The following is a 21,752-nucleotide window of genomic DNA, read 5'->3' on the forward strand; positions in this document are numbered from 1 at the left end:
CCACCAAAGGCCCTTTTAGAAATGTCAGCCCCTGCCTCTCTAACATTCTCTGCACGTCCCTGTTCACTTGAGTACTGTTGTATTTAAAGGAATGTTTCACCCATTTACAAACATATCTCTTCATATAATTGGCCTTTCCGAATGCTCATTATAAGATGGCTCGATTTCCGTCTACTCACTCTGTGTCTCATTGATTGGATATGGAGAGAAACCTGCCTACAGTAAGTGCCTATCAATGACATCATCGATGGGGATTCCAAGCTAATAGGAACTACAGCCTTTTTCTTCCTGGAAAGTGTGTAGGCCTATGCTGAATTAGAAGCCATTGTTTTTGCATTCATTAAAAAAAGACCATGGCCAAATGACCAAAATGCCTTCTGATGGAAGGCAGGTTTCTGAACTGTCAGTTCATAGTCCTATCCTCTAACAGAGCGAGCGTGTAGACAGAGCTGGCTCCATATCTTACAATAAATGCGAGAAGTCTCTGTGAGTCTGCGTGTGGTTTGCATTAAAGGGTGGAGAATTCATTCCCTATTTATATCGTTCCCGAGTTGGTCGGCCCCTGACTAGACGCTCGGCCGGGCGGCCGAGCTTCTTATAATGAGCGGTACAGAGGACCAATTATATGAAGATAGGTTGAAAATGCGTAAAGGGGTCCATTTCGTAAATGTTTTGAATATCTGTGCTCTTCTTGAGTAAACAATGACACAGCTATAGCCTGGAATCAGATGAATCTGCCATACAGCACCATGTCCGCAACCTAAACTTCTAATTTGAGTGAATTTACTTGCTATTGCTAAGCCATTGACTGATTGACTTCAGATTTGATGCATAGGAAAAGACTCAAGGGAATGTGGTGCTCAGTGTGACGTTTTGTCGATTAGATCAGTGGTTCTCCATAATAACAGAACGATAAATATGCAAATCCAAATCCCGGCGGTTGAGAAAAGTGACACAGGTCACAGGCAGACAGACAGATATACCTATGGCTATACCTATACCTATACCTATACCCATATCTATCGTTTCTACATATAGCTTCAATACAGATTATTGTTTGATATATTGTTTTAGACTGAAGCTAGGTTCTTGGTTTACCTATGATCCTAGATTACTGAGGCACACTGTCTCTCTGCATTTGATGAATGTGTTTACCTTGCTTTCTGTCACTCTGGATAAAGCAGGTCTGCTAAATGCCTAAATTGTAAATTACATATGGAGATCTCTGTATCTGTCTGCCTGTGTCCCTTTTACCGAGATCCCTGTCTGAATGTCATCAATGTGATCATTATCATTATACTGAAATTATACTGCCATTTTCCTTCTTTTCTCAACACTTCTCGACGTTATCTTTCTCAACCAACTGAACACTTTAGAGTGTGAATGCCATTCAAACAAGTTGCATTTGTGTATGGTTTATACAGTATGTAAGTTGTTGAGAGTTGAACAAACAATCTCATTTGTCATTTGAAAGCAAAAACAAAAGACAAAAAAATAAAAAAAATAATGTATAAATAAACAATGCTGGGCGCCTGCTGGCCTACTGGTCCAGGCGCATACCACATAGGCATTGATGCCTGAGTCTGACGGTGTTGCCGGTTCGATTCCCGATCTGGACGACCTTTGCTGCATGTCACTCCCTGTCTCTCCCCCCATTTCCTGTCAGTCTACTGTCCTATCCAATAAAAGCCCAAAAAACAAATCTTTAAAAAATAAATAAACTATGCTTTGTGCTATGTCTGTAGTTTAGATAAATATTAAATGTTACATGATTTGACACTGTTTGCCTGCCTGACAATAGCAGGAAGCTTGTTCCTAAAGGCGGTGCCTGAAAGGAAGAGCCTCTACTTGAATTCAGGGAAAAGCAAGGAGCTCTGCATCCTATAACTCACAGACTTGTTGGAACCGCCATGGAGCCAGTAGCAGGGAAACTTTGCCACGGATAACACAATTATGTTTTCTGACTTGAGCTCCAAATATACGTGAGTATTCTGACTGCAATATTTTGACTTTATTTTAGAAATCACCTCCTAGCCGTCTGACTAACAGGACTAATGTCATATTAACAGCTGACTTATTTTTTGTTATTTCTTACATGTAATAAATATCAAGTTGCCTAAATACTGTATGTCAGATGTTCTCAAACTATTGGTCAGGATCGGGGTCGCAGCCGCAGGAAGGTGACTGTGGGGTTACACAACTGAAAAAAGACAAATCCCCCCATTAAGTCTGTTTTGTTTGTTTTGGAAAGGCATAGCCTGTGAAGTGTGAATGCATTTATTTATGTTTTTATTTTAATTTAAAAAATGCATTAAGATTCTCGAGACAGATATGGGATGCTTTGTGGTGGAAAATCCTGTATCTCTGACGTGCACAAACTTGGGTGAGACAAATAACGAGTAAAATAGCAAAGTAGGCATATTTATTAAAACCAAGTGCACAATACTATACTACAATACCCTTTATCATAAATACTATATTATTATGATAAAGGGAGTTTGGTACAAGGCACTAACAGTCTGCAGGAATGTTATCCTGCATGATACTGTAGATGCAGCGAGGGAGGATAAAGGTTAGCAGTGGTGGAAAGTAACTAAGTACATTTATCAAGTACTGAAAAGTTACAATTATGAGGTGCTTTTATTTTACTTGAGCATTTCATTATTTTAATACTTCTACTTCCACTACATCCCAGAGGCAAATATTGTACCTTTTACTACACTACAATTATATTCCGCTATTTTAATTTGTACTTTAACTTTAGTTACTTGAAATGTATTTTAATGCCAATGACAATTACTTTTGTACTTTTACTCAAGTAAACCATTATTATTATTATTATTATTATTTTAACTTTTATTCAAGTAAGCATTATTATTCAGAACTTTTATTTGGACCAAAGTATTTGTCTTTCTGAGTATGTTTTCCATCATGGATAGAGAGGTAACCATGGAAACGGTCAGGGGTAGGCTCCAGCCAGGCACAGGAATGTAAGCTCTCCTCCCAAATAGTTTGGCAACAACCAGAATTTATCATAACAGAGTCAGGGGCCTCCTTGAGTCTTAATCCGTCCCTGCATGTGTGTGTGTTTGCATGCATCCATGGGTGTGTAATAGTGTGCGTGTGTGCATCATGTGCATGTTACAAGTTTATACTACATTTTATAAACTTGTTATCTTGTTTTGGTTGTGCAGGGTTCCAGATCTAAACATGCAGTGAATGATTGTCCAAGAGCAAGAAGCTGGTTGAGGGCAGAATCCTTCAAGGGAAATCAAAATGGAGGAAGGTCATGTACATCAAACTGAGGACATCGTCAGTTCTCCAGGGTATGTCTTTTCTGAGTGGCAGGGCAAGTCAACGTTGCAGGGCAGGACTTTCATGGAGGCTATGAAGGCCCCGGGCCGTCAGTTTGGCCTTCTGTCCCTAAAAATGACGGTACATGCCAAGAGGTCACACTGGATGATTTAACTGTTTTTTCCTCTGGTTCCTTCCTGTTAATACAGTTAGAGTTAGTGACTTTTTTTGCCAGGCATTGTGTGCTTGTAGATCTGCTAGTTTCACTACCTTTGTGCAACACTCTCTTGTATATGATGAAGCAGGGCTTTAATCTAAAAAAACATACACATTTGAAACTTATAGATACAAGGTTTCTGCCCGACAATGACAATATGGGATTCAAGTAATAGCAAGTATGAGACCTTTCTCTCTATGCATGGCTTGCAGGGTATTCCAGGAGAGCCAATGCTCCATGTCCTCAGAGCTTGTCCCTACTATGCAGAGTGATGCTCTTTTCACAGAGGAAACACACCCTCAGCAGGAAAGGTATAACTTATGCTGAAGTTTAAAAAAGGAAGTAACAAAGACTTCCTTCTATTTAATCACATTATTGGTCACAATTACAGTTTACAGTTGATATGGAGAATGCTGTTTTATTGTTATTTTTCAGGGGTGATAGTGCAAGTGCATGCACAAATCCACTCTAGCCCAGGTGCTGGACAAAAGGCAATACAAGAGAAGAATTAGAGTCTGCAACACTGGTATATCCTACTCAGCTCTGTTTTATTGCTTCAACGTTGAAGCAATAAAACAGAGCTGAGTAGGATATACCAGTGTTGCGGACTCTATTCTTTTCTTATTGTTATTTATTTTCCCCATATCTGGTCTCTGGAGCTTTTATTATTCCATGATGTTTTTTTTTATTTTCGAAATACTATAATTTTGTTCGAAGACTTGATTTTCAAGTTAACATGGCATTGCATTGCAACCAGTTTTTAGCTTGTAGATCAATTATTGATTACAAGTGACTCAGTCTTAAGTAGACTATTAGGCGTTTTTCATTGAGGAGTATGTGAGGTGTGCGTGTGTGTGTGTGTGTGTGTGTGTGTGTGTGTGTGTGTGTGTGTGCGTGCGTGCGTGCGTGCGTGTGTGCGTGCGTGTGTGCCTGCCTGCCTGCCTGCCTGCGTGAGTGTGTGTGATAATATGTGTATATATAATATATGTGTTGTGTGTGTGCGTGCGCGTTTGTGTGTGTGTTTGTGTGTGTGTTTATACTGACCCATTGGAAAATGTTGACTTGCAGGTTGAGTGCAGTGGGGAGCAAGTTGTCAACACATTCATCGTCATTCAATGATGCTCAATCAATTGACACGCCTCTTCATTTCAAATCACAGCCTTCGTCAGATGAGAGGTGAGACACTTTCAAACATAGAGTTTAATCAAGCATTGTGCATACTGTAAGTCAGTACTTACATCTACTGTAATTACTGATTAGTGACAGGTATTGTACAGTTACATAAGGCCTAGATTACACTTACACGACTGCATGCTTCAAATTGAAAGAGTGCACATCCAAATCCAGCAATTACAAGTTAGCTTCAAGACGAAGGCTTTGGATTACACTCAAATTATGTTATGTGTATTTATTTATTTTTATGTAGAAAACTTTATACAGGTTTTATAAAATTGCAAGTTTATTATGATTTTGTCAGGAAATGATTCTGAAAATGAATTAATATTTTGAAAATGAATTTGCAGGTCAAATGAGGAAAGACAACCAATCCCTGATTATGAATCAATGAAGACTAGTCAATCGATTAATCATCCCCCACTTTTCAGGGAAGACCCACTACAACATGGGTGAGACACTGAGAAAAAAGATTATCTCTCTCTCTGCACGTGTATTTACTATATACAGTACACAATAAAATACATTATGTGTGTGTTGTGTCTTAAATAGAAGAAGAGGGACTGCATCTGTGTCTTCTGTCCATTCAATACAATCTGATCGATCGGAATTTTCCACAGTGAGCCCATTCACACAAAATGAAGGGTGAGCATTTATAGTTTTTTTGTTGAACATCGCATTTCTAACATAACACATTGCCAGCACGGCACTGAGTGCCGCGCTGCGAGCTTGTATATCTGCTATTTTTGAAAAATCTTGAAAATGTGTGCAAGTCTTTGAATATTTCAAAACCTTCTAAGGTTTTTTGAAAAACCTAAGTTTCTATGTCAGTGGTGCTCAATGTTTTTAATGTAAAGGACCCCTAAAATTATATGCATTTGGCCACAGACCCCCATCTCAAAATATTTAGTTCCAGGGACCCCCCAGAAGCTTGAGTTACAGAATTGCTTAAAAAATACATGTATTCAAAGATTTGTGCACATTTTCACTCGGTGCCGAGCTGTGAGCTTTTATATCTGCTATTTTTCAATAGTTAAAGCATAAAATAATTAAGGCCCCCCCACCTTGGGCCCTAGTAACTCAGTCCCACTCCCCCCTTGTGACGCCCCTGATTCACAGGACTAAAGAAGTGACCTGTGATGTATGCTCAGATCACGAAGCTGTGAAGATCTGTCTGACCTGCAATCTCTCCTACTGTGAGATTGATGTAAAACCACACTACAGCAATCCAGCTCTGAAGAGACACAAACTGCAGGATGTAAGAGATGTGGATGACAAACGCTGTCGACATTTCCACAAGAATCTACAGTACTACTGCAAGACTGACCGGATAGAGATCTGCAGTCATTGCTCAGAAACAACTCACAGGGGACATGACTTGGTTTCCATCCAGGTAAAAAATAAAGGAAATGAAATGTGACACTCAGAACTCTAAAATGTAGTTGATATACCGGTACATAAATACACACACACTGCACACACACACACACACACACGCACGCACGCACGCACGCACGCAAGCGCGCGCGCGCACGCACACACACACACACACACACACACACACACACACACACACACACACACACACACACACACACACACACACACACACACACACACACACACACACACACACACACACACACACACACACCCCCACACACACACACACACACACACACTGTCTTTATTATCAATATTAATAATTGCTCCTGTTCTCTTTACTTTACCAAAGCCTTTATGTGGAGAGCAACATGATGGTACAGTAGGTAGGCCTATATATTTTCTTACTCACATTTTAGGCCTAGATAAAAAAAATGTTACACAACTGATCAACTTTAAACAATGTCTGTTAATGATAATTATGTTGTTTTTCCTTATACCTTAATTCCTTCTATAGTGCTGCCCCCTCCTGCTGAGATCAAGATCCTACCACTGAAAACGGGCAGTGTGAATCTTAGCTGGGTACCTCCTGAGGGACTGGATGGACCTAAGCAGTACAGAGTAGTCTGGAGGTGTGATGATGAAAAAGAGAAGTTCCTGAAAGTCAAAGTGTGCAAAGTTGAAATCAGTGAACTTAAACTGGGAAGAAAATATGACTTTGCTGTGGCCACAGAACGGGACAACTGCAAAAGCCCCTGGACGATAGGGTCATACTTTACTGGTAAGCCAAGGAAATTCAAACCACTTGAATATGTTGAACAGCTCTTTTACAGGATTTACAGGTTACCAGGTGGGGCTGATCTAACTTCCCACATCCATTTTAACATCAAATTTTTTGTTCTGTTTTTCTATTCAGTAATCCCACGCCCAAACGACTTGATTGTTGACCATCTGAATTCAAACTCTGTAACCCTGAGATGGACCAAGGCTCCCAGAATGGACCAAATCCAACAGCATTTTGTCATTTCCTATGGAATCCCTGATGCAGAGCCCAAGATCATATACACCGAAAGCTGTAGCAGAACACTCTCTGAGCTAGAACCTGACACTGAATACAATATCAGTGTCTCAACTGTGCTGCCAGATGGGGAACAGAGTGAACCTGTGACCAAAACCATAAGCACAAGTAAGAGCTCTGCATTATATTATTGTATATTATAAATTCTGGGACCGTGTTCGGAATGTGTTACAGGTTAGCATTGAAGTGTTGATTGAGAGTTCACAGACTTGCAGAATCCAACATGACAGGCTATGTCTTATTCAGAAGATACTAGGCTGACTCATTTTACATTTTGAAAGGTACTAACCCACAGACAGTATTGCATAAAGCTGAATTTCGGAAAATTGGCAATTAAAAAGCAGTTAAATGAATAGCCGTAAAACTGCAGTTTTTGAATAATTGTGTAATCAAAACAGTACATATTAAATGCAATGCAATTTCTTATTTCACAGGATCCTGTCTTATGGGGGTGTTATCCAGCGCAGGACTGAATGAACACTATGAAGATAAGTTGACATTATGTGGTGCTCTTGAGATTTGCCATAATACAACATCAGATGAGCCTCTTGATTCAATGCAATCACTTCCAGGAGCATTTTTAAAGAAACTTATGATAGCAAATGTAGATGCTAGGAGTGTTAGGTGTGTAACATCAGATGAAGACAAATACATTTTTGACTTAGACAGTGGTGACACAATGGAATCAGAGAGCAACAAAGCCAATGCTATCAACCCACTGGATCTCACAACTGCACTGTTTCTGTGCTCAGATAGTGCTCTGCAGCAGGAGATGGTCCAGAAAATGGCAATGTGTCAATTTGCTGTTCCTCTCCTACTGCCAAACTGTGATACAAAAGAAACTACGCTAATGCTTTGGCCAATGCGAGAACTTGTTAAGAAGTTCAAACCCTGCACATCTTCTGAGTCATTTGTTGAGGAAAGTATTGTGGCATCTAAAATCCCATTAGTTTCCTTCGTCAGTCTAGGAAAGGACAGCTTAGGCAAGTATCAGATTTTGAACAAGATGCTTAACAATGCATTTGTCCATCGTGACATGGATTGTGATGATGCCTCCCGAAAGATATCAGACGGTCTAGTTGAAATCAGCTGGTTTCTCCCGTGTGGGAACAAAACCATAGACGTCTTTGATAAACCTGTGGCTGTGGCAAACCTAAGGGGAGACATTAGGTCCTTTGACCAACAGTTTTCCTTTCTCTGTAAGACATCAGCTGCGGTTTACATTTTCAGTGATGATTATGAGGCCTCTGTCAGTGTCCTCAAAGGCAAAAACACAAAAGCACAGTTATTTCTGGTGGTAGATGGGCAGAAACCTGCTTTTCAAAACAGAAGTGCATCCCACAGATTTGATAACATAAAAATGATTGTCAAGAAACAGCAACATGATAATGACTTTGTGAAAACTGTGCTTAAATCTGTTAATAGCATCTCATATAGCAGTCAAAATGTTGTGACAATCGAAGGCATGGCTGATGTTGCTCGTCACCATGGAATACTGGTAGATGAGGACAGTGAAGTGTGTAGGAAAGCCAAAAGCCTGGCAGGTGAAATCACCAGGAAAATTACAAAAGACACACTGAATTTCAAAGAGGAACATCTACCGTTACAAAGAATCATGAGGGAGCTCTCCCTTATAGATAAAGAACAACGCCAAGCTGGATACCAAGATATAAGCTCTCTAAAAACAAGGGAAGAGGAACTGAGGAAGAAACTGAAACGTTTCAAAATGACAGCCACCATGGAATGCTTCCTCAGTGCGATATTAGGCTCCAACATAGAACGATCCTATTTCCTGAAATGGATGAGAATCAGCCTAGACAACTTATCTCGACAGTACCTGTTGGATTTGAGAACACAATACAAAGACCTTTGCCAGAAGTCTCCAGAAGAAAAGACGGCGATTGCACATTTGGATAAAAAAATATCAGATTGCTCGCTAGGGCTTGAGCATTTTCTCCGTGAACTGGGCCAGCTATATGAGTTCTACAAGTCTGAACAGTTCCAAAACTGTCCTCAAGAGACGCAAATCAAGAGACTTCCTCTAATATATGCGGACATGGTGTTGGAAGGTCACCCAATTGAACTTATGAATGGAGATGCTTCAGACATCCCGCTCAAGTGGATAACAGATGTACTTACATGTCTACATTCTCAAACGAAGTCAAACAGCAAGATCAAGGTAGTTACAGTGTTAGGGGTCCAAGGCACAGGGAAATCCACTCTCCTTAATACCATGTTTGGTGCTCAGTTTGCTGTAAGCAGTGGAAGATGCACACGAGGTGCCTTCATGCAGCTGATCAAAGTCAACAAAGAACTCAGAGAGGAGCTGAAATGTGACTTTGTCCTGATCATTGACACAGAGGGACTAAAGGCCCCAGAGCTGGCTGAACAAAACGAGAGTCATGAACATGACAATGAACTGGCAACATTGGTGGTGGGACTCAGTGACATCACAGTTATCAACATGACGATGGAGGCCTTTTCAGAGATGAAGGACATGTTGCAGATTGTGGTTCGCAATTTTCTTGGGATGAAAAAAGTGGTGAAGAAACCAAAATGCCATTTTGTGCATCAGAATGCACTTATAGCTCCAGATACCAACATAAGAGAAAGGAAAAGGTTACTGGAACAGTTGGATGAAATGACTGTGGCAGCTGCCAAAATGGAACACAATGACACCATCACCAAGTTCACAGATGTGATGGATTTTGACTTAGACACCAGCTGCAGTTATATACCAGGGCTCTGGTGTGGACTTCCACCCATGGCTCCAGTTAGTATTGGATATAGTGAAGCTGTCTATGAATTTAAGAAGAAATTGATTCTAGACATCCAGAAATGCCAGAGTAGTGATGATTTAACAGATTTTCAGGATCAGATCAGACAGGACAATGAAAGCAAAGTGACTAACAAATTACAAGTATTGGAAAGCCAGCCAATTGAGAGTAGGGTAGACATCAAAAGTTTAAAGGCACATTTGCTTGAAAAGAAGATCCTGTGTTTGCTAAATCTTTGCAGCAAAAAAAGGTCTAGTTTGTCTGATCAAACTCTAAAACAAGAGTTTGAGGATGTATGGAATAAAGCTGTAGTTGATGGTGAGATCAACTTCCAAGGTCCCTCAAGACGAGATATTCCAGAGGAGATTTCTGCCACATTGAAGGAAAATGTATCCAGACAGCATAACATCAACTATAGGGTAGATGAAATGACTTTGGAAACATGTGCCAGAAAGAGATTTGCTGTAGAATCTGGTGGCTGGTGGAAGAAGACTGGTGGTCTGGTGAAGCATGGAGATTCGGACTATCACAGGAAAAAACAGCAAGACCTTTGTGATGGGATCATCAATGAGTGTAATGCCTTCATAACAGAGACTGTGGAAGAGGAAGGTGATTACTCTGAAACCCATTTCCAAGACTTGTTGAAAATAATAGATGAATCAATTAGGCAACACAAGAAACCGGAACTAAATGAAGAAACAGCGATAGGTCTCAAACTGTACATCTGTGGCATTGCAGCCACTGAGTTTCAGAAGATGCACGATGATTTTGTTGCTAAAAACAACCCACAGTTGTTGCTTCAGAAATGGAAGAAGAATTACTTTGAAGATTTCTTGGACAGGTTCCATGGCCGAGACCAGTGCCAGAAGAAAGCAAGAGACTTTGCCAAGCTGTGTTTACAGCCAGCTGTAATAGATTATGTGACCAAGAGAACTGCTCCAGATATTGTAGAGGATATATTGATTGATGCAGGGTCAGAGTATTTGAGCCAACAAGGAGCACTCCAGTACTCTATTTTAAAGCAGCTTCTCCAGAAACAGGACTACAAGAAATACAAGCAATACATACACAACTATGAGAGGTTCTTAAAGACCTGGCTTGTGGATCAACTTGGTGGAAAGCTGCCCTGCCTCAACATGTTTGAAAAGAAACATCTCACTGAGATAGTCAAAATGATCACAACTGCCATTTCAAAAGTCAGACAATCACCAAACACTGTCAGGGATGTAAAATCCTTCTTTCAGTCTCTTTGCAAAGAACTTGGGGAGAAGCTTCACTTCCCTGAGAATGCTCTCGATTCCATCATGATTCTTGACATAGAATACAAAGATCAGTTGGCTGACTCTATCACAGAAAATGTGATTGAAATGGAGAAATTGCTGTCCACTGAGTTTGACAAGAGGCTAGATATCGGAAAGAGACTTAGACATCTACTATTCAGAACTCAGCTATTAAACCGACTGCTTGGATGCAGAGAACAATGTCCCTTCTGCAAAGCACTGTGTGAAGCTGGAGAGAAAGATCACACTGAACACTTTTCCTCAGCTCACCGTCCTCAAGGTCTCAATGGCACCAGAGACTCAAAGATGTTATTAGTCATAGAAATATGCTCCTTCCCTGGACTAAAAGCATCAACTGGCAGCCTTACAAGCAGAAGTAGTAGGTCAAGCAAGGACTCCCATACGCACTACCACAAATGGAATTTAACTACAGGTTCCAACATGGAGGCCTCAGACTACTGGAAGTATGTGATGCTCACATTCAATGACAAAATAGCCAAGGACTGTGGTGCACTTCCAGCTAAAATCCCTGACAGCTGGAAAGGCTTAACCTACAGTGACGCACTGACTAGCTTAAAGAAAACATCCATGACAAAGTAGCTGTGCTAATAGTCACGATTATCCAGTTTAATCGCGTGAACCCTTACCCTAGCGTCCCTATACTGGGCATGTCACAACGCAGGCTAACATTCAGCAAAAATAGCAGATCTATTGTACATGCTCATGCGATTTAGTGTAGATATTTGGTGTAGAGGGTAAAAGGAGGGGGCCAAGTACAAACCTGCAGGGGTGCCCGGTCAATGAAGAATAGGGTTTTAAGTAGTTAAAGCCAGTCCTATGAATTTGTGAACTGTGAAAGGTAATATTATTAGGGCTGACCTTCGATTACTTTTTTCATAATCGAAGCTTAATCGAAGCTTTCTTTCGAACTTCGAAGCTTCGATGACGGCGACCGGGGGGGGGGGGGGGGGGGGGTGGTAGGGAGCAAAAGTTTATCGGTTACATAAGTGATAACCGTTAAGGAAATGTGTTTAAAAATGCGCGATTTACACAATTTTAAAAGGGAAAACACACCAGTTTTTTCCTCACAATAATGCTCCTTATTTTCATTAAATAGTACAACAATACAACGAGGAAGAAGAAGATACGAATGTTTTCTACATTAAAGAAAGGTGTTTTTGCAGGACAAGTAGGATTGACATAATCACATCACGTCAGTAATGTAACAAAGCGCGGCTGCAGCCTGCAACAGCAAACACTGCAGCGCGACTCGAGCCTATAACAAACAGATTAACTCCCAAGTCCCAAGGTGTTGTACACGCTAATGTAATAGTAGATTTTATAGTAAATAATTGCACTGCACTGTGTCTGAATTAAAGTTCCACACTCATCAACCGAAAGCTGATGGTCAGGCTCAGACAACGTAGCCTACTCTATGCGGGCGCGACTATTGAGCTTGCAGTAGCCCTGAATACAGTCCTGTATTCAGGGCTAAGCTTGCAGCAGATCCGATATAAACTTCATCAACACCACGACAACGTAACCCTAGCAAGTTGGGTTTTAAGCTCTTTTTTCCTCTTTAAAACGGGATCGACGCTGACGGGGTCCGTTTTGTAAAATCCAATTTTCGCTGTTTGTTTCCTTGCGTTGAGTTGTGTGTCTGTCAGCGAGTGGAAGACAGCAAACGCATGCATGGATCATGTTACACCGACAATGGTTTGATAACGAAATGTGTGACTGCATCGCATAGTTGCATTGGGTGATGTTACTCAGACATTGGTGTCACACATTTCGGTGCCAAAACGCATGTCGGTGTATATGTGACAGCGCGCTGTCTTTTCTTTTTTTTTCTTCATCATCGACCATTCTGATGGCTTCATGCATGCTCTTGTTGTTATTAATGTTAACACGTGTGTGAGAAGGGGGTGACGCTATCACGCTAGAGTGGAGCGAGGCGCATGCAAGCTAAGGCACGCGGCCCCCCCAAAGGACAAACGGCCGCGGCCGATTATTCGAATTTATTTTTCAAATTCGAATACCGTGCCTTCGAACGAAGCTTCGAATATTCGATTTTTTTGGGTCAGCCCTAAATATTATATCAGCTATCCTGTCTGTTTTGCAATTGAACATTGATTCTGAATTAATTCAAAGCAAGAATCCAATGACGTGATATCCCTTCGCATTCTTATGGAGTACAGGCTAGCTGTGGAAATAACATTTAAATAAAAAGATTAACTGCAAAAATTGTTCATGAGAAGAATAATTTGTTTCTTTACTTTTTCTCATGAGCAATAGTTTTATTGTTATTATTATTTTTAAATGCAAGATGTACAGTATAATGAACTCTGACCTGAAGATGGCATAAAGCATTTGCAACAGGGACGTGCTGGTCCCCTGATTCAGCCCGGGAAAAAGAGTTGGAGAGGCCCTCATTTTTTTTTCTTTCGAGTTATATTTCGTCGTTGTCGGGTGGAAGCCTTATATGTCCAAAACCGTTTGTTTAGTATTTATCATTTTAAAAATGATTTAAACTAGTGAAAACAGCCGATCTACAAGCACACAACGCCTCGCAGTGCGAGGCGTTGTGTGCTTGTAGATCTGCTGTTTTCACTACTTTTGTGCAACGGCCTTGTATGATGAAGCAGGGCTTTGCTTTGCGAAAAAATGTATACATTTGAAACTTGGAGATACGAGGTTTCTGCCCGACAGTGACGATTTACTTTGTTGGCCACACAGCCCCCAAAATGGAACGAAGGCCGAAATTATTTTTTTATTTTTTTATTTTTTTTCCCTAATGGCCGGCCTGGACCGGCCGGGAATGAACCGGCCGTTCGGGAGTTGTCCCGCTTTTCCCAATGGCCAGCACGTCCCTGATTTGCAAAGAGAGCCATGCTACAACATGAATATTGCAGATATGGTAGACATGGTGTCAGGCAAATTCGCCGAAAACATATTTTTCCAAAATGCATTTGGTCCTTTCGCATGGCACCTATGTTTTAGGTGAGAGTGCTGGTGAGCGTAGACATAACTTGAACTAAGGCTTCTCTAGACAATTACAAGACACAACCCAGTAAACAAGTAGAGAAAACGCCATTATGTAATTTGTCATACAATATACTGTATGTGACAATAAATGACAAGTAAAGTAAGATCATTGTATGGATATGCATGGATCTTGTGTTAAACACTGTGCAGCGGTATGTTAGGTAGTGTAACTTACTGTGTAGACATATATTGAAGCAGCTTGCACTAATAACCAAAGTGCTATGTACACTATAGCCTACATTTGTGTTTATATTACTGATGATTACGGTATACACAATATATGTATGAGTATGTATACAGTATGCTGTTTACTGTATTTATACAGAGTGAAGATCTACAATACAGTATTTGTAGTATTCTCTTTTGTCCCATGATATGATATGTGAGCATCATTGACATGCTGTATGTATTGAAATGCTTTGCTCATACAATTCTACATTAAAGATCCTTATTTCCAGTATGTTCAGGGCCTGAGTGTGCGGTTACTGTCACAAATATTTGTGGCTTATTTGATCTATTCTGTTGTACAGTACTGCCCACCTGTGGTGTCGCTACAAACAAGCAGTATCAGACTCACAGTGGCCTATAATGACTGTATGAGGCAACGTGCTGAGAGCTACAAGAAGCTCCAGTGCAAGCCAGATGTTATTATATTGTGTTTTTATTGTGATATGGATATCCCTTGCTTCTGAAATAAAGATTTAATTATATTTTTCCATCTCAACAGACTGAAGGCAAGGGAGGAAATTACGTTTTCTCCTCTGTTTTCTTTCTAATGATTTATCATGCATCAACATAGGATAAAACATTTACACATGTCATCAACAAATACAAAACACTATGGGCGCTATTTTCATTCATGCCTTACCTCTTATCCCTAAACGTTTTTGCCATTTTTTACTGTTTATCATGCATCAACATAGGATAAAACATTTACACAATAATACATGTCATCAACAAATACAAAACACTATGGGCGCTATTTTCATTCATGTCTTACCTCTTATCCCTAAATGTTTTTGCCATTTTTTACTGTTTTGATTTTATTTAAATAGTTCAAATAGCTGATCTACAAGCTCACAAAACCAGGGGTGAAAGTGGCTTGAAGTTCTTGCCGGCAACATGACAACATGTTGCTTATGTGTGCCAGATTGCAGTGCTGAACATTATTCATTAATAAGTGGCAAGATTGTCCGATTTGTTATCAATTTATTTCATGTCTTTTGGCAACATCCTAGGCTGTACTTTAGTCTTGATTTACAAGCTGTATTAAAGCAAACAACAAAGTCTGTCTAAGGGTCACTGCTAAGCCATGAAGTTAATTAAGTTAAAAGTGTTCAAAGTTTTCTGATTCCCTTATATGTATAGGGAAGATTACATATCTCACTCACTAGTCAACCAATCTGAAGTGGAAGAGGTATTTCCTCTACACAAGTATAAATACCACAATGTAGAAATACTTAATTAAGGTACCAGTATTCAAAATGTACTTGAGTAAAAGTACCAAAAATATACTTTTATGTAGGCTACTAAAATAAAAGTAGGTTACTCATTATGCACAATGTCCCATTTCACAAGTTTACAAATGTATAAAATCCTTTGAAAATAGGCTAGCAGATCTACAAGCTCACAACACGTCGACGTGTTGTGAGCTTGTAGATATATTGGTCTGAAGTAGTTTTTAAAAAGTAACTAAAGTTTTCAAATAATTGTAGTGGAGTAAAAAGTACATCTTTGTAAGCCAAATATGTACTTTTTTACAAGATCAAGACTGTCATCAATTTATTTTCTCAATTTCTACTTTTGTGTATACAGTATGACATAGGCTTTGATACTTCCCTAAATAGTATGCTATGTATATCATATCTATATTTTAGAAATAGAATAGAGTCTATAGTCTGGAAGCATACATGTTTTTCCATACTCTCTTTTATGTTTTCCATACTTATCCAGACCTGGACTATAGTGTTTGTACAGATTGGAGTGTCCGGGAGCCCCTGGTGTAGCCCCTGTGTGACTATTGTCATGGTGTCGGTGCCAAGTGTGGTATGGATTACAACAAACTGAGACCAAAAGTGGGGCAAAGTGGGGTCTTGAGATTCACAGGGGTCCTTGAGGGGTTCAAGGGCGTCCCCAGAAAAATGAAGAACAGTTTGATTATACAATTTTATTTGTACTCTGTTCCAAAATAGCCGATCTACAAGCTCATAACATGTCGCATCACACCCCGTTGTGAGCTTGTAGATCGGCTATTTTGGAATAGTCGAAAAATTGTAGACAAATCTTCTCTTATGGGGGTTCCTGGAACAAAATCTTTTCAAAATCAAAATCTCTTCAAATGGGTGACAGCGGCCAAATTCATGGGGTATCCTTGACATGAAAATGTTTTGTTAAAATACTTGTTAAATGGCTTTATATATAGTAATCATTGCTCTACTGTTTGTTCATAAACAGGTCTCTCATAGTCTCTCCAGCTCTTTAGTAAACAGACAATACATTTTCAGGTCAGGATACCAATTTCCGTCAATCAGGAGAGAGATCTCAGGATAAGTGAAATTGGAAGTTGTAAAATAAAGAAATAAGACAAAATTGGAACTGAAACACCATACATTTTAAACAGATATTTGGGTTCTCTCTCCTGATTTCTCAACTGAAAGAAATGTATAGTTTCTGTTTATTAAATAGGTGGAACATGGCGAGACTCCTGTTACTGAACAAATACTGTAGTGATTATTATTCAGATCTTACACACCTTTAATTGTACAGCAACATTACAGATGGTGTCTCAAAGGTCAGTCATTGTGCTCACTGCTCAGATCAGATAGGAGGGCAGTGCCAATATACTATATTGGGTACGACACGTATCTGTTATCAATTAATGTTTAACCTGCCACTCTGTGACACACCACCAGCAATGTTATGTACCAGCTAGGTCTTCATTGTATGAACACAACACAAGACGGAGCGTGAAGCTCATTGAAGAAGCACATTTCGGCGGGTAAGAAAAAAGTATTTTTTGAGTATTTTGTATAAATGAATTGAAGCCTGATTTAAGTCTGATGTAGGTTTCAGTGAAATAACTTATAAACAATATACAGTATAACAATACATTGTTTTTGTGACTAAGTTGCACAACTGATCAGACTGTGAATTCCATTTGTAGTTGTGGAATTTTCAATCTTGCAAATAAACCTTATGGATTATAGGTTCAAATTCTTTAGCTGAGAATATTGTGGTTCATAATGGTCAACTCATGTTGCAGGTATAACTGCTTTCTATAGCAGCTTTGGAATAAATACAAATTATAAATTCAAAAGTATATTTAAATCTAAATGCTGTTATGTTTAGATTTAATGACTGCATTTTGCTTGTGTGTGCTACTGTAGATTGAAGTGCAGAACACTATTCAAAAGGAGTGGCATTGTTGTCCAATTTGTTATATTTTATGTCTGTTCTTTAGGTTGTACTTTAGTCTTGATTTACAAGCTGTATGAGTAAAGCAAACAAAGGTCTGTCTAAGGGTCACTGATATTAAGTTAAAAGTGAATGTTTTCTGATTCACTTATGCCTAGACGGAAGATTAGATTACAGATCTGAAGTTACTAGTCAACCTATCTGAAGAATACTCACATTTTGTACTTGTAAATATAGCCTACTGAACATTATGATGTCTCTGTGAGTGTGTGTGTGTGTGTGTGTGTGTGTGTGTGTGTGTGTGTGTGTGTGTGTGTGTGTGTGTGTGTGTGTGCGTGCGTGCGCGCGAGAGTGTGTGTGTGTGTGTGTGTGTGTGTGTGCGCGCGCGTGCGAGTGTGTGTGTGTGTGTGTGTGTGTGTGTGTGTGTGTGTGTGTGTGTGTGTGTGTGTGTGTGTGTGTGTGTGTGTGTGTGTTTTAACCTGCCACTCTGTGACACACTGCAATGTTTTGTACCAGCTTCATTGTAGGAACACAAGACAGAGTGTGAAGCTCATTGAAGAAGCTCATCTCAGCGGGTGAGCAACAATGGTGGTGAGTATTTTGTTTAATTAATTGAGAGAGTGTGGGCCTGAAACCTGATCAAAGTCTGGTTTAAGTTTCAGTGAAATAACGTGCTGAACACTATTATGAGTGGCAAGATTGTCCGTTATCAATGTATTTCATGTCTGCAGCCAACACCCTAGGTTGTACTTTAGTCTTGATTTACAAGCTGTATGAGTAAAGCAAACAACAAGGTCTGTCAAAGGTTCACTGATTTAAGCCATAAAGTAGGCTAATCAAGTTGAAAGTGAAAGTTCTCTGATTCACTTATGCGTAGATGGAAGATTACTGATCTGAACTCTCAAGTCACTAATCCAGTGGTTCCCAACATGTGTATCAGGACCCCTGCAGGGGGATCCCCACATGATTTTGGGGGTCCCCAGATGTCAGCGCAAGTGACAATTTAATTACTTTTAAGACTGTTTTAATACCTGGGGAAAAAAGAAAGGAAAAGGACCATTACTGCATCCAAAGTATTCAACAAACTATTGCTATGGAAAACAAAAATTGGCCAATGTGTCAAATAATATAAGAAAGAGGCTTGTGAGCTTGTTGGTCATCTATTTTATTTTACATTATTTATCTGTGGAACCAAGTAAAACTAAATGGCTGTGTGTGTGTGTGTGTGTGTGTGTGTGTGTGTGTGTGTGTGTGTGTGTGTGTGTGTGTGTGTGTGTGCGTGTGCGTGTGCGTGTGCGTGTGTGTGTGTGATAGGGCCACTATTGTTCTTACTTCGGGAGCCTGTAAAGTCAGCAGTACCGTCCTGGAGTAGACAAGATGGAGGAAAGTCTCTTGCAACAAACACAGGACATGCCCAGTCCTACTACTAAAGGGTATGTGTGTAGCTAAACTGTATATTCAGGGCAGTATCAAAATACCACACTTCAGCTTTCAGGTTATTGACTGTTGTGGATCTTGAAAGTAGAAATGAGGGAAATATTTATAGGTCGCAGTTAACTATGAAAACCGACACATCTTGTCCATATCTTGTATCTTGTCCGTGAGTAACACTAGCAACATTAATTACGTCCTTGTCCCTTTTATGCCCATATGATCCCTGCCCTGAGTGCCCTCACATCAGATTCCCAGATGATGCCCTGTTAGGGCAACCACACTAATAGAATCCCTTTTATGCCCATCAATATCCGGTTCTAGCCGTGACGTAATTTTGTAGTCAGACTCACAGCTGCAAAATGACGTCAGACTTAACAATCCAATAAAGCGCATATCTGGGAATGCCCATATATGGACATATTAACAACCGCAACTCGAATCACACTTGCAAATGAATTCTGTCCTGTGGGAATTCCGTCCTGCGCGACCTCGTCCTTTAGGGCGAGGTTGCTTTTCGCCCTTAGGCGTCTTACTGGTAATGATAGAAATACTGTTCCTACGAAACAGTGTGAGCTCGCATAGAACACCATGTATGGGCACAAAGATCTACCCTTTGCCTTAGTTTGTACTGTTGATAATTTTTTTAGGAGAAAAAACTTAACCTACTGGTATAAAGTTTTGGTATAACATACTAGTCTCGCCTTTCAGCGAGCCCACAATAATAAAGATATATTCAAACACCAGTAATTTGATATTTGTTGCATGTCATGCAGGCCAGTAGAGGAGAGATCAAGGTCAGGGTCCTCTGTCCTTTCTGAACACAGTCATGGGAATCTACAAGAAAAGGCTACAGCGGAACCTCATACACAGCAGAAATGGTGAGATGAAAGAAATATTATTTGAATTACATCGGAACCATAAAACAAATAATTAGCATGACATGCAGTTTAATGATTCTGGACGTAGAAGACACATTTTTCCACAAATATATGAAGTTGTGCAATGCAGAGTTGTGATCCGTCTCAAGAAATGATCTCAAATTGAGTCATTAGGAAGGTTTGTGAATGCCAGAAAGAAAATGTGTTGGTTAAATATCCCAGGTAAATAATGCAAAAGTTTTAAAAAGTGTGTGTGTGTGTGTGTGTGTGTGTGTGTGTGTGTGTGTGTGTGTGTGTGTGTGTGTGTGTGTGTGTGTGTGTGTGTGTGCGCGCGCCCGTGCGTGCGCGCACATGTGCGTGCTTACATTCATGCATATTTGTATATTGGTGGCTTAGGCAAAAGACAAGCTGATGAAATAAAGGAAGAATGTAAAAAATACATTTACTTTTAAGGTAAACATGTGTTTATGTGTTCCCAGGTTAGAGATGAGAGGAGAGTCTGGGGACTCTGCTTACCCTTCTAGGAGTAACAGATCAATGGACTCCCCTCTTCACTTCGCTGGACCTGTTGAAAGGTTAGATATTGAATTTCTTGCCTTAGTAAACTGGAACTGGACATATAGCTTTGTTTTGGATGAGTTTTAATTTTTTCCTGAAAAATGACTTGTGTGTTCACATTTTTAGTTTTTGTCATGTCATTTTGACATGTTTTTTGTCAAACAGTTATAATAGCAGAGGTGGAAGAAATACGTCTAATCAGGCTTTTGTGAACACCCCAGACAGTGTTTAAGTTGCTTGATTAATGAATTAGATATTTGATATTCATTATATCAGATACACCTGATCCACTGGAATATATCTATCCTACAAACCCATTGTAACTTCAAACTCAATTTTAACCATGGTAGATTAATAAAAATACAGATGTTTTTTCTGATGACTTCTGACACCCTCCTAATACGTGAGCTGGCCGTGTTTTCTCGATAACCATATTAATTTATTGTTCTATAATTTATTATTGAATTTAATTGTTTTCATTTCCACAAAAATTCAATTCAACAATTAAATTCAATAAAAGCCTGATTAAACGATGAAATGACCAAAAGTTTTTTTGAAAGTGGAATACCGCTTTTAAGGAAAATAAGTAAAAGTACCTTTACTTGGGAAAAAGTACAAAGACATTGGCATCAAAGTATCATTGTAAAAGTACTCATTATGAATGGTCAATCTTATCAATCCTATTTCAGAAATAGCCTACAATATCATAGATTGTATAGAGTGGCTATATTTTCGAATAGCAGAATAAACTATAGCTTATGTGGTTAATGCATTAAAAACAATAATAATCCAAATCTGCAACTAGAAATTCAGGTTTTCAAATAATTGTAATGGAGTAAAAAGTACAACATTTGCCTCTGACATGTAATTATTCATGATGGAAATACTCAAGTAAAGTAAAAGTACTTTAGTGCAGACTTACTTGAGTAAATGTAGCCTACTTGTTATTTCTACCACTGCATAATAGACAGTCAGTGATATGATGTTGGAAATACTTTTACTAAAGTAAACATGTCTGTTTATGTGTTCCCAGGTTAGAGATGAGAGGAGAGTCTAGGGACTCTGCTTACCCTTCTAGGAGTGACAGATCAATGGACTTCCCTATTCACTTTGCTGGACCTGTTGAAAGGTTAGATATTGAATCTCTTGCCTTATTAATATAAACTGGACCTGAGTTGTCGCTGTACTTGGATCGCTTTTTTCTAAATCTCTTTGCCCAGA

The 21,752-nt window shown here is 39.5% G+C and overlaps 2 protein-coding genes across 2 annotated transcripts; both read left to right on the forward strand.

Moving 5' to 3' along the window:
• Nucleotides 1-3,265: 3,265 nt before the first annotated feature.
• Nucleotides 3,266-7,618, forward strand: LOC308282187 (uncharacterized protein; the record flags this gene model as incomplete). Its single annotated transcript, XM_080722532.1, has 10 exons — nucleotides 3,266-3,326; nucleotides 3,724-3,822; nucleotides 4,580-4,687; nucleotides 5,035-5,136; nucleotides 5,237-5,329; nucleotides 5,804-6,077; nucleotides 6,420-6,453; nucleotides 6,585-6,848; nucleotides 6,984-7,253; nucleotides 7,608-7,618. The coding sequence occupies exons 1-10, from the start codon at nucleotides 3,277-3,279 to the stop codon at nucleotides 7,616-7,618; spliced, it is 1,305 nt and encodes a 434-aa protein (XP_080578658.1). The 5' UTR covers nucleotides 3,266-3,276.
• A 1,152-nt stretch (nucleotides 7,619-8,770) lies between these two features.
• LOC308281827 (interferon-induced very large GTPase 1-like) lies at nucleotides 8,771-12,055 on the forward strand. The gene has a single exon (XM_080722149.1). The coding sequence runs from the start codon at nucleotides 8,872-8,874 to the stop codon at nucleotides 11,800-11,802; it is 2,931 nt and encodes a 976-aa protein (XP_080578275.1). The 5' UTR covers nucleotides 8,771-8,871; the 3' UTR covers nucleotides 11,803-12,055.
• The last annotated feature ends 9,697 nt before the right edge of the window (nucleotides 12,056-21,752 follow it).

Source organism: Nannobrachium achirus (assembly GCF_963921795.1).
Source record: "Nannobrachium achirus genome assembly, chromosome: 3".
NCBI lineage: Eukaryota > Metazoa > Chordata > Actinopteri > Myctophiformes > Myctophidae > Nannobrachium > Nannobrachium achirus.